Raw genomic sequence first — 12,071 nt, 5'->3', positions numbered from 1 at the left:
CCCTTTTCTATATGTAGCAACCTCCCATTCTGGGAAAATATGAGCCCTGTTTTTTTACAAGTGTTTTGTATGCACAATTTTAATTTCTGTTCTAGATACACTGCAAGTAGCTAGCACTTCCAGAAAAACTAACAAACAAACAAAACAAGAAAACTAAGAAAGCAAAATACATTTGGGTACTTGAAAAAGGACTGGTTGGAAGGAAAAATGTTTCTCATTGACCTACCAAGCAGCTGGTGTTACCTTTAGTTTAACTTTACACACTGAGAACACTTGATTGAACAGCCTGCATTGACTCAAATTAATAGCAGGTTTTGCTATGTCACAGCTGTAAACTAGTTTTTCAATCCTAGAGTACAGTAAGTTATGTATTTCAAGATAAAAATCACAAAGCAAATTGGAAGAAATTTAGTACTGCATGAGGTGTGCACACAATTAATTTACCTCTAGAAGTCAGTTTATGACTTTCCTCTACTAGGATTGCAGTAGCTGCTGTAGCTTGAATACACACTGGCCAGCCTTGATTTACTGGATCCCACATCTTTGATAAATAAGCCACGAGTCTCTTTACTCCTCCCCACTCTTGAAACAAAACCCTATGAGCTACCCCCTTTTTTTCATTTACATACAAATGAAAGGGTTTTGCTAGTGAAGGTGAGCTTAAAGTTGATATTGGGGCTAGTTTTAACTTCTTTTTTCTTAGTTTTTCATTATCCTTTTTGATCCATTTTATATCATCTCCCTCTGTCAGTTTTTTTTATTCAAAAATTTTACTGCCTGTGTATATCCTTCAATCCACAATCTATAATATCCCAATAATCTGAGTATCTTTCTGATTTCCCCCTTTGAAGAGGGAGGGGGAAGGGATAGAATCCCTGTGTTTCAGTCAGGGTTGAGCTTCCAACTACCCTTACTAAGCAAGTGTCCAAGATATTTTACCTCTGATTCTATAAATTGCAGCTTCCCTTTTGATACCCTTAATCCTTTTTCCCCAAGAAAATTCAAAAGCTTTATAGTAGCCTCTCTAACTTCAGCTTCAGCTTCCCCAGAAAGTAAAAGATCATCTATACATTAAATAACTTGTATTCCAGGGGGGTGGGGAAAGTTTGTAGTATTGTTTCTAAAGCTTGTCCAAAAAAGTCTGGGGATTCTGTAAGCCCCTGTGGTAGTTTTGTCCATCTTAATTGCTGTTTTCTCCAGTTAGTGGGTCCTTCCATTCAAAAGCAAAGATAACTTGCTCTCCTGGGCTAATGGGCAAGCCCAAAAGGCATCTTTAAGGTCCACTACACTAAACCACTGATGCTGGGGAGGAACTTTACTGAAAAGAGTATAAGGATTTGGTACCACTGGATAGCGGGTCTGAGTTCCTTTGTTAACCTCCCTTGAGTCTTGTACCAGTCTATAGCTCCCGTCAGGCTTCTTTACTGGGAGTATTGGGGTATTATGGGGAGACATACAAGGTTCTAATGTCCATCCTTTATTAGTCCTTCTGTTACTGGCTTTAAACATTCCTGTCCTTCTAAAGATATAGGATACTGCCGTACACATATGGGACAATTTTTTTTCCTCAGTTGTAATCTTTATGGGGTCAATATTTAATCTTCCCCTATTTCCCTCCCCAGCCCAAACTTCCTTGTTAATTCTTCTTCCATCCTCCTGGCCTAGTTTTAAAAGTCTAGCTGTCATCTTCCATTCTTTTGGAACAACCCCTATTCCTAATTTCACTTGTAAATCTTGTCCCAATAAATTGCTACCTGCCCCTGGGACCAAGAAAACATCCCTCATCCAAAATCTAGTTTCTCCCTCTATTACCACATTTTTAATAACGGGTACTGTGGAACTCTCTCCTTTTGCTCCTGTTACTTTTACAGTATCTATGCTTACACTATAATCTTATGGAATATTTTACAGAAAAGTTATTTCTGCCCTTGTGTCTACCACAAACTCCAATTTTTCTTCTTGGGGAACGACTTTTAAAGCTATCATAGGCTTTACATGGTATCTGTCCCCTGAAAAAATAGGGCCTCTGACATCCTTATTCTTCTTCGGTGCCCATCTCTTTACAAATTCTCAGATCTGTTACCCTCTTAGGACAATCTCTCTTATAATGACCTTTGCCCTTACAGTAAAAGGAGACATTCTTACAATATTTCTGAAACTTTGCATTGGGATTTTATTCTTTCCTGTTCCCCTGTCTCTACCACTATCATATCTAGGAATAGGGCTGTGGGTTTTTTATTGCTTTCTTGCAATCGTTTCCTTGCATGGTGACTGCCACAATCTTTGCTTTTAGTTTGGCTTTGGCCACAGACTTTCTGAGCTTCCTTTAATGAATCATCTAATAATCTGTCATGCCAATCTTCAGTTTTTTCCATTATCTGGCCAAGCACAAAGTTAATCCTTAACAAAGCTTTTTTCACATCAGTCTCAGGATCCACTCTGGAACACTGCCTCCTATTTCTCCCAAGTCTGTCCAACCACTCAGCCGGAGCCTCCCCCCTCCCCTGCTGTGCCCCAAAAGTCCCCTCAGCACTTTGCCCTCGAGATGCTGCCCCCCTATTCCCCCGACAATCAAATTTGATACTCATTCATATGTTTTCTCCCCTCCTCATCATTTTGACCCCACTCAGGAGGCGCGGTTGGCATTTGCCCTCCTCGGGGGGCCCTGTGGATTTTCTTTAGTCCAGACTTTTATGCCTGCAATTCTGATCATTTGCCTTTCTTCTTAAGAAAATAGTATCTTTATTATCGACCACATTTCTTCCCAAATATAAATGTTTGAACCTAAAAATTGGTCTAATTGTTCAGCAGTGCTTATGAGATCCTCCAAAATCCCTTTGATTTCCTTTTTAAAATTCCTGACCCCAGAAGAAGTCAAAGGAGCATTCACAAAGCCGGCTCCACGCCCTCCCATCGGGACCTCTCTTAGTGGAAATAGATCCATTCCTTTAGCCCAGTCTCTTTCTATAGCCTTTCTCCCGTGCTGTGAGGAAGAGTCCGGAGAATGTTGCCTCCTAACTGAACTCCCTGTGTTCCTGTAAGGGGCGTCCTCCAGACAGAAAGAGTTTCTCGGAGCTGGGGCTGCGGTTCCCGGGGAGCGGAGCTCCGGGCAGGAAGGGGCTGAGGGCAGGGCCCAGAGCCCAGCCCTGGTCCTCCGAAGGCGGAGCCTGGCAGGGTGTGCTGCCGGAGCCGCCGCAGGAGGGGCAGTGCCGGGGGCACCAGCCGGGAGCGGGATCGGCCCGCCCGCGGTTAAGGGCGGCTGGGCCGGTGCTCCCGGCAGAGGCAAAGCAGCAGCGGCGGTGCCCAGCGCAGCCGGGACGGGCAGAGTCGCCGGGGCTGGGGCAGAGGAATCAGCCGCGGGAGGAGCCCCGGGATGGGCCGGGCGGGAGCGCCGGGAGCCCGGCGGGCGGAGCAGCCGGGCGGGCCGGGGCCGGGGCCGGCCGGGCAGCCGCGAGCAGCGGGACGGGGCCGGGCACAGGCTGCGGGCGGCGGGGCGGGACCGGGAGCGCTGCGGCGGGGCGGGACCGGCAGAGCGGCCGCTGTGGGCGGTGGGCTCACAGCCGGGACGGGAACCGGGGCAGGAGCAGCCGCTGAGAGCAGCGAACCCGCGCCTGGGACGGGAGCGGGGCAGGAGCGGGCGGCGAGCCGGGAGCCGGGACAGGCGCCGGCACCGGGGCAGGCGGGGCCGAAGCGGGCGTGAACAGGGGCGGAGGGGGCAAAACCTGTGAAGGATCCCACTCCTTTTCCTCTTTTCCCCTCTTGTTCCCCTCCCTTTGCTTTCCCTTTGTCTTCTTTTTTACACGTTTTTAGTCCCATTTTCCAAAATCTTACCTAGTCATTCCATGCCTTTGTTTCCCACTTTCTCTAACAACCTGAATTACCACCCTCATTCAACTACACAAAAAGTCCTTTTTCTCACAATATCATTTAACACAATCTCATTCAAAATCATCCACCTTCCTTCAAGGAAATAAAGTAGAGATGAAAATAAACAATCTACATTGCATATACTTCCATTCATCTACATTTACTCACCTTTATCTCTCACTCTCACACACATTGACACCGTCAAGCCTGTTCATTCATACTTCTTGACTTCACAATAGTGTTATATGTACTTTTCATTTGCTCACGCTCACTCTTATTTTTCACTCACTCTCACGTTCAACAACAAGGTACCTTTTACTTTCAAACAATTTATATTGCATATCTACATATCTACATTTATTCTGAGTGCTCTTGGACTGTAACCCTTATCCATCAACCCAGCAGGTTTCATCCTGGATGACTATTAATCCTAGATGTCCGGTGATTCTGCAGAATTTTAACACACCTATTACACTTTTAGGTGTTACCGGCCAGTTCCTGTGTTCTTGGATATCCCTCAATCCAGCCACAACCCCAGATTCTCTTGGATATCCTTCGATCCGGCAACCCTGAGTGCTCTTAGGATGTTAATCCCTCAACCCAGCAACCCTGAGTGCTCTCAGGATATTAATCCCTAAACTGAGCAAATTAATGACCCTCCAAGGAAGACCCTCTCTTTTTTACCCTTTTATTTTTTTTAAATTTTCTATCCCCCCCCACCAAGGTGTCCCACTTCTTCCCGGAGACCCAGTCCCAGTTTCCCCAGGGGGGTTTCTCTCACTCTTGTTTTCACATGCCTCGTTTCTTTACTGGCCGCTTTTCTCGCGAAAAAGACGGAAAGGCAGCATGGGAAACTCCGCTCTCATTTGGCAAGTCTGGGATAACCAGCTCACCTCTCATTCACACGCATTCATTCCCCCCTTATCCACCCCATCCCAACAAATACTCACCTATCCTCTTTCCTTAGGTCTTTGTTCTTCATGTACACATTAATCTTAGGGACTAATTACCGTGGGTTTAGGGAATCCTTTCCCTTTTCTTTGTTTTATTGTCTCCTTTTGTCCCTGGATCAAAACCTGTGTCTGTCAGTCAGTCACACACCAGGGGAACAGAGCGAAGCTGCCCAACCAGGGCAGGATGCGTCTCTTCACTGAGTCTCCTAAGGCACTGGCAGAGAGGTGTTAGCAACAATCCTCTGCTACCAAAATTGTGAAAAACGCCAATCACTTGGTTATTAAAATTTTAAAAGTTTAATAGTAATAAAATGGTTATAAAAATAATAATACAATTAGAGTAATAAAGTTTAGATTTAGGACAATTACAAGACAATAAAAAGCAAAGAATTACAGATGTCCGGATGCTCTCAGACACTTAAGTCAAGAAAAGCATGACTTGTGAACAAAGGAATCACCCTTAAACCAAGACACTTGTTGCATAGTCATACATCCTTCATGGTTATGCATACATTCTGTTCTAAACAAGAAACTCTGTTGTATGTTAACTGTTCCCTTTAATCCCCTGGTGTCTTCAAGTCTGAGCAAGGCCTGAAGAAATTAGCTTCTTCTGATAAGAAGCCATAAATTCCTCTCCTTTGGAAGATTTAGGTGTTTTTCGAAGTGAGTATCTCATTCCTAAAAAGAAAACTCCCCCCACATACATTGTCTCTATTTTAACATTATGTTGTAACCTAAAACTACACTTAACACAATACGTAAGGGAATTAATACAGCATAACTTTCTAACATTACACATATAATATTCATTGTAACATTTGCGAAAAGCCAATCATAAATATGCATTTTTCACAAAAATGCAGCCTAAAGGTGAATATTAAAAAGCCAGGACCAAAATTTTGGTATCTCTAAGAGCTATGCACAAGCATACACAAAAAAATTCCAAGGCAATTCAGTTGTTTCTACTTCTCTTCAAAGTAAAAACTCATTCTCACATCCCTGACCCAAACCTAACTGGCAACATAGAAATAGGAGTAATACAAAAAATACTCCAAGGCTCTAAACTTTGCACTGAAACTGCAGGAAAAAGAAAAACTCCACCAATATGTTTAGTGTTAGAGTCAAGGCATTCCTTGATTCTGGCCAGGATGTGCAACAGAAATCATTCCATCCCCACATAGTTCGGGTGTGCAGAGAAAATTGTTCAATACACATGGGTTTTAGTTGATTTTTCCCAAACTTGATATAGTCTGAACCACTCTAAATCCACTGGTTTAATGTTCTGTAGTTTCAAGTTGTGCAGTTTTTAGTATTTGGTTTCCTGTTGGACCCGGATTTCTTTGCTTGTGCTGTTAATGAGGTGGGAAGTGCTGGATTTCCTTCTCAGCCTTTTGCAGACCAGGTGTCTGCAGCCCTGCCGGGGGCAGTGTCTGGGGTAGGTGTTGGTTGCTGTTTGCTGCTGGGGTTGATGTTTTGCTGCTGGTCGTTACCTTTGTGGGTCTCTTTTGGGCCATTCTCAGTGTGTTGAGATGTTAAACTCATCTCCACTGAGTGGTGTAACATCCCTTCACAAAACCTTTAACATTTGTTTCCCCAAGGCCAAGGCAAAGCAAGCCTGAGTAGAGAAATCAAAGGTTAACAATGTTCAAGTCTATGAGCTGGTCTATTTTCCATGGATGCACTGGCAGGCAGGGCAGTGTGTGAGTGTGAGTGAGAGCCCGAGTGGAATTGTCCCGGTGTCTCCCCAGCAGCTGTGGCAGTGCAGGCCCAGCGAGCACTGAAGCTGCAGCAGTGGCAGCAAGGGCTGGCCCCGGTGGCTGGAGCTGCCCAAGGAGGGTGGCCAGGCCGAGGATTTCAGCAGAGGAGGTGTGGGCAGGCCCAGGGCCTTGCCCCGCTGTGGAGCCCTGGCTGCTGCTGCGCTGCCTTCAGTGCAGGCTCAGGGGGGCCTCCCATCCTCCTGCTGCAGGCGGGAAGTGCAAATCTCCGGGGCTGCAGAGACCTGGAGCCCAGGCTGAGGGGTCTCCCCGTGTTCAGCTGTGCTGGCGGCTGTTTCTGGCCTCGGGCCCCTTGGCATGGGCCACGCCACTTGGCCACCAGTGGTGCTGCTTTGCACTCCTTAGGCAGAGCCCATGTCCTGCTTGGATGTTGGCAACAGCAAAGTGCCAAGGCAGGCTCTGTGCCAGCCCAGCTTCCTGGGGGAGAGATTGCACCAGAGACAGGATTCTGGCCACAGACTGCTTTAAATGTGCATCCCTTATCTCCACCCTGCACTAGGTGCAGAATTACCAGAGTAAGGAATTCCTGAGATCAATTACAAGGGTAATAATTGAATATCTGCCCTGGCTCTGGCTCTTCTTCTTACCCAAGCCAATGGCAAAAGCCATACCCATGGCATCTTGGTCTCTATCACCAGCTTCCAAAGGTGTTTATTTCTTTCCCCATTCATTCTTTGTACCCAGCCTGAGCTCTGGGGGTGCCAGGGGTTATGGAGGTCCCATTGTATTCCTAAAGCTGCCATAACCCCCTGGAGGATCTTTCCTGGAAAATGAGTTCTGCTGTCTGAGTCTGTTGCTTCTACAATCCCTTTTATTGGAATGATTTCTTTTAGAGATACCTTAATTAGTGATCCAGTGGTTGCTGAGCAGTCAGAATTGCTTTTGCCCCCCTGTTAGGTGAGATGGTGTCACCAGAAGATATTGAAGCCTTCCTGCTCAGGGCATTTCAGTGCCAGGCTCTTACAAGCACACACAGCTGTGCCGGTTGAGCTGACCATGGGGGTAACCTGCACTTTGTCTGATTCCCTTTCCTCAATAACAGCGTGTCGTGGAACTCTTTTCCCTTCTGCTGCCCCTGAAGAGCCATCCACAAACACATTTTCTCCATTTTCAGACGAAGACTGAGCGTTCTCCAGGGCTCCAGTGTGGTGGGTCCCCGGTGGGATGGGAGCTCAGAGAGCCCTGCCAATCCATGTCCATGCAGGGGTGGACTTGCTCCTGCTGAGGGTGCTGCTGTCTGTGCTTGCAGTGTCCTTGTGGGCTGCAGCTGGAGCCCTGACTCCTTCCCAGGGGCTGTTTGGGTGGGCTCTGCCCTGGCCAGGAGGGCAATGCCTCTGCCAGGTGCTTGTGGCCGACCCCGTCATCCCCTGGGTGCTGGGGCCCCCTTGGGCCCTGGGGTTGATCCCTCAGGGGCTGTGGGAACTCTGCCATGGCCTTTGCCTTCATCTTGGCCTTTTGCTCATCCCTTCTTGCCTTCAGCTGCTGTGCCTTTGTGCCCAAGTGCTGCAGGCCTTCTTGTGCCACTCCTGCAGCCCCGGTCACTGCCTGTGGGTGCTCATCCTCTGAGAGCTGCTGAGCTTTCTGCAAAACCTTTCCTTTCTGCAGGGACCCAAAGCAAATCCTGAACAGCAAATCCTGATCCTTCATGTGCACTCTGCATTTCCCAGCTGTTCCTTTGTGTTCCCCGTTGTGCTCAGGGTCCCTGCCCAGCCCGTGTGGCAGAGCCGGTGCCTGTCCTGCCGCAGTGTCCAAAGGCGGCCCCCCCGGCGGGCAGGGCCGGCAGCTCCCCGGGGCCGGGCAGCGGCCGGGGCGTCCCGCAGCCTCCTGGGGGCCGGGGGCCACTGCCGGCCCTGCCCGGGGCTGGTGGGGTCAGGCAGCGCCCGGCGCTGAGCCCCGGCTGCCCCACAGCCCCGGCCCGGCCCCGCAGCTCCCCACAGGCCCCAGCCCGTGCTCCCGGTGCCGCACCTCTGCGCCCGGTGCTGCCGCTGCCACCGCAGAGAAACCCCTGGCATCCTGACCTCCTGCTTTTCCTCTTCTGGAAACCGGGGATGGAAAGGATCTGGATCAGCTGGCAAATTGTGAGGATAAGACCCTGTTGAAAAACATCCCAATCCAGAGTATTTTTCTGTTCCTCCTCTTTGCCATCATCCATTTTCTTACCACATAGATTCCTCCTGCTGCTTCTTGCCTGAACCATATTCCTGCACACTCCCCTTCACCTGATCCCTTCCCAGCACACCAACCCCATCCATCCCCTGTTGTCCAAATCCCTTCTCCCCTTCCCTTATTGCCCCCCTGGGTGTCCATGTCCTTAATTACCTCTGGGGGAATTTGCAAACTACCTCAACATTCTCCCAAGGGACCCTTCAGAGACATTTTGGGATCATCATCCCTTTGGCCAGGACTCCTCCCTGGCTTTCCCTTTTCTCCCCTCCATAGGTGCCCTGCCATGTTCACTTCCCAAAGATCCCAGGGCACTCACTGATGAGATTTTCAGTGCTCTCTCCCTGCTGACCCTTCACAGACCCCCTGATGTGTCACTCATCTGTCTCCTGGTCACTCCCGGGTCCCCAATCAATCCCCGGTGCTGCCGCCAGCCAAGGGAGCCGATCACCCAAAGTGGGTGAGGCACCTTCAGCTGCACTCCCTGCCCGCCACCCCGGAGGGTGGAAGGAATTCGGGATGAACCCCAGGGTGTGCAGGTAAACTGACATCAATGAATTCTGTCTACAGAGCAGACAGAGGTGTCCTGTAGAAGTAATTTCATTCCAAAAAATGGGAAAGGCCATTGGACATTCCCGATGGGATCTCTCCAATTGTTGGAGGACACAGCCTCCTTTTCATCCTAATTCTCCTGGCCACATCTCCCTCTGCTTTCCTCATTGGCTGAAGCACTTGAGAGGTACAGATTTCCCAATCCACCTTCTATATATCCCCTTCATATGCGCCCCACTTCTGTATGGCAAACGATATTCTCGGCTCTTTTAAGGCTTTTTTATGTTTCTGGAAGTTCATGGATACAGCAGGACCTTGGCTGAGCAGCAGTCTGTGTCATCACTTACATTTCCTGAAACCGATGGCTTCTCCTGTCACTTCCTTATGTACAGGTTCCTGGCCCTATCTCCGAGCAGATTCAGAGCATCTGTTTGTAAAGACACTTTCCTGTGGTTCCTTCCATGGGGTCCCCCGTTTGTGGGACATCCCCCCTGGAGCAGGGTGTCCCCTCTGTGCTGCAGCCCCAGGGCTCGGGCAGAGCTCAGCCAATCAGAGCCCGCGGCGCTGATGACTCACCAGTTGCCAGGCAGACTCGCAGCTCCCCGCGTTCCCCACCTGGACCCACCTGCGCCCCCCCTCGGCCCCATGGCCCCGCGAGGGGAATTTGGGGAGGTGGGAGTGGGGCAGCGCCAAGGCCGGGCCCCCCCGCGCTGTCCTGGCGGGAGCGGCTGCAGTGGGGACCGAGTGCGGGCGGGAGCGGCCGAGAGCCCAGCGCTGCCCCAGCCCGACCTGCCCCAGCTCCATCCCTGCCCCTGCGCTGGGATGCTGTGGGTCTGGGGGGAAGAGGGAGCCGGCAGTGGGTGCTGGGCCTGGGGGCAGGAGGAGAAGGGAAGGAGAAGCAGGCTTGAGGAACAAAATGGTGAAATGATGGACATGGCAGGAGAGGGTGGGATTGTGCAGGAGAAGGAGGAACAAGAGTGTGAGGAAGAGTGGAGACACAAAAGGAGGAGGAGGAGAAGCAGAAAGAGGAAGCAGCAGAAGGTTCCACCCCTCCCTGTGTCTGCAGCCTCCCCCCAGCCCCAGGAGCGCTGCTCCCCCCACATGCACAGGTGACTGTGGAGGGGGATTAATGATTTTCAGGGGGTGAAGCTTGGTGTTTCTGAGCTTTCTTGGGACAAATGTTGGTGCTTTGGTTGTATGTGGTAGCTGAATCTTTATGTTTTGGAGGAGGTTTTTTCTGACTTGTTATGTTTGGGGAGTTTTTGATCTGTGTCTTGGAAGTTTATGGAATTTTTGGGCTGAATCTTGGTGTTTTGGAGGTTCTTACAGACGCAAGATTCCCAATGATTTCCTGAGATGAACTTGGGCAAGGAGGAACCTCCAGTCCAAGGTGCTCTCCTCTTGTTTTTCCCTCAAACCAGGATTTTTCATTCCCTGGGCGTGGCTGGATGAAGGAGGAGGAAAAGCCCCGGAGATGCTGCAGGAGGAGGAGCTGCAAACCCAGCCCAGGGAGCTGCAGGGAGGAAAGAGCCCCCTGAGCCAGGAAGGCGGGCAGAGATTCAGCCAGAGCTCAGAGCTGGTGGAGAAGCCTCATGGCAGGGAGAAGCCCCACAAGTGCTTGGAATGTGGGAAGGGTTTCAACCGGAGCTCCACCCTGATCCAGCACCAGAGGATCCACACTGGGGATCGGCCCTACAAGTGTGGGGAGTGTGGGAAGTGTTTCATCCAGCGCTCTCACCTGGTCCATCACCAGAGGATCCACACTGGGGAACAACCCTATGAGTGTGGAGAGTGTGGGCAGGGATTCAGCCAGAGCTCCTCCCTGATCCGGCATCACAAGAGGATCCACACTGGGGAGAGACCCTTTGAGTGTGGGCAATGTGGAAAGAGCTTCAGAGAAAGCTCTGACCTGATTCAGCACCAGGTGACCCACACCGGGGAACGGCCCTATGAGTGCTTGGAATGTGGGAAGAGCTTTGAGTGCCACTCTGCCCTGAGAACACACCAGCGCATCCACACTGGGGAGAGGCCCTACGAGTGTTCCCAGTGTGGGAAGAGGTTTCGGACCAGTTCCCATCTCCTTGTACATGAACGGATTCACACAGAGGAGAGGCCCTACCGCTGCCCTGATTGCGGGAAGGGCTTCAAGCATAACTCCCACCTCATTGTGCACCGGCGCATCCACACCAGGGAGAGGCCCTACGAGTGTGGGGAGTGTGGGAAGAGCTTCTCCACGGGCTCAAACTTGACCCAGCACCAACGGAGGCACCACTAAAGGAAGCTCTTTGAGTGCCTGGAGTTAGGGAAGAGCTTGGAGTGAGGGAAGAGCTTGGTGTGCTGCTCCAGCTCCATTCCCCATGGGAGGATCCGAGCTGGATGATCCTCAGTGAGCCCTGTTGTGCAGAGCCCTCCTGATCCTGCTGATCCTTGGTCCTGGTGATCCATGCTGGGTGTGGGGAAGGTGTTGGCTTCTTCTCCTTGTGCTGCTGTGATTTGGGTGGGTTCCCATAGATTGGGGGTGGGAGGTGAGTGGTGGGTCCTGGTGCACTGTGGGGGGCTCATGGCGTGAGGGGTCCCAGCAGTTTGGTGGGTCAGAGCACAGGGAGAGGCAGTGAAGGGAGGGGGTCCAGGTAAACTGGGGGGTTCCTGGTGACAGTGGGAGTCCTTGCTGACAATGGTGGGGGATACGACTGAGTCCTAAGGGAGCCCCACCCGTGCAGTTCAACCCCCTTGTGACCTCTCAGCGCCTGGGTGTCCCCAG

At 50.6% G+C, this 12,071-nt stretch overlaps 1 protein-coding gene across 1 annotated transcript in view; it reads left to right on the top strand.

Moving 5' to 3' along the window:
* Positions 1–12,071, top strand: part of LOC110469778 (uncharacterized) — a gene marked incomplete at its 5' end in the record, with an annotated part of 706,345 nt that overhangs the window by 566,724 nt on the left and 127,550 nt on the right. The window contains 2 exon segments of the mRNA XM_077790762.1: positions 1,452–1,460; positions 10,910–11,526. Of these exon segments, the coding sequence (XP_077646888.1) occupies positions 1,452–1,460; positions 10,910–11,526 (626 nt within the window).

Source organism: Lonchura striata, unplaced genomic scaffold, assembly GCF_046129695.1.
Source record: "Lonchura striata isolate bLonStr1 unplaced genomic scaffold, bLonStr1.mat Scaffold_85, whole genome shotgun sequence".
NCBI lineage: Eukaryota > Metazoa > Chordata > Aves > Passeriformes > Estrildidae > Lonchura > Lonchura striata.
Note: the sequence above shows the minus strand (reverse complement) of the source record. Positions and strands in the feature narration are given on the sequence as shown.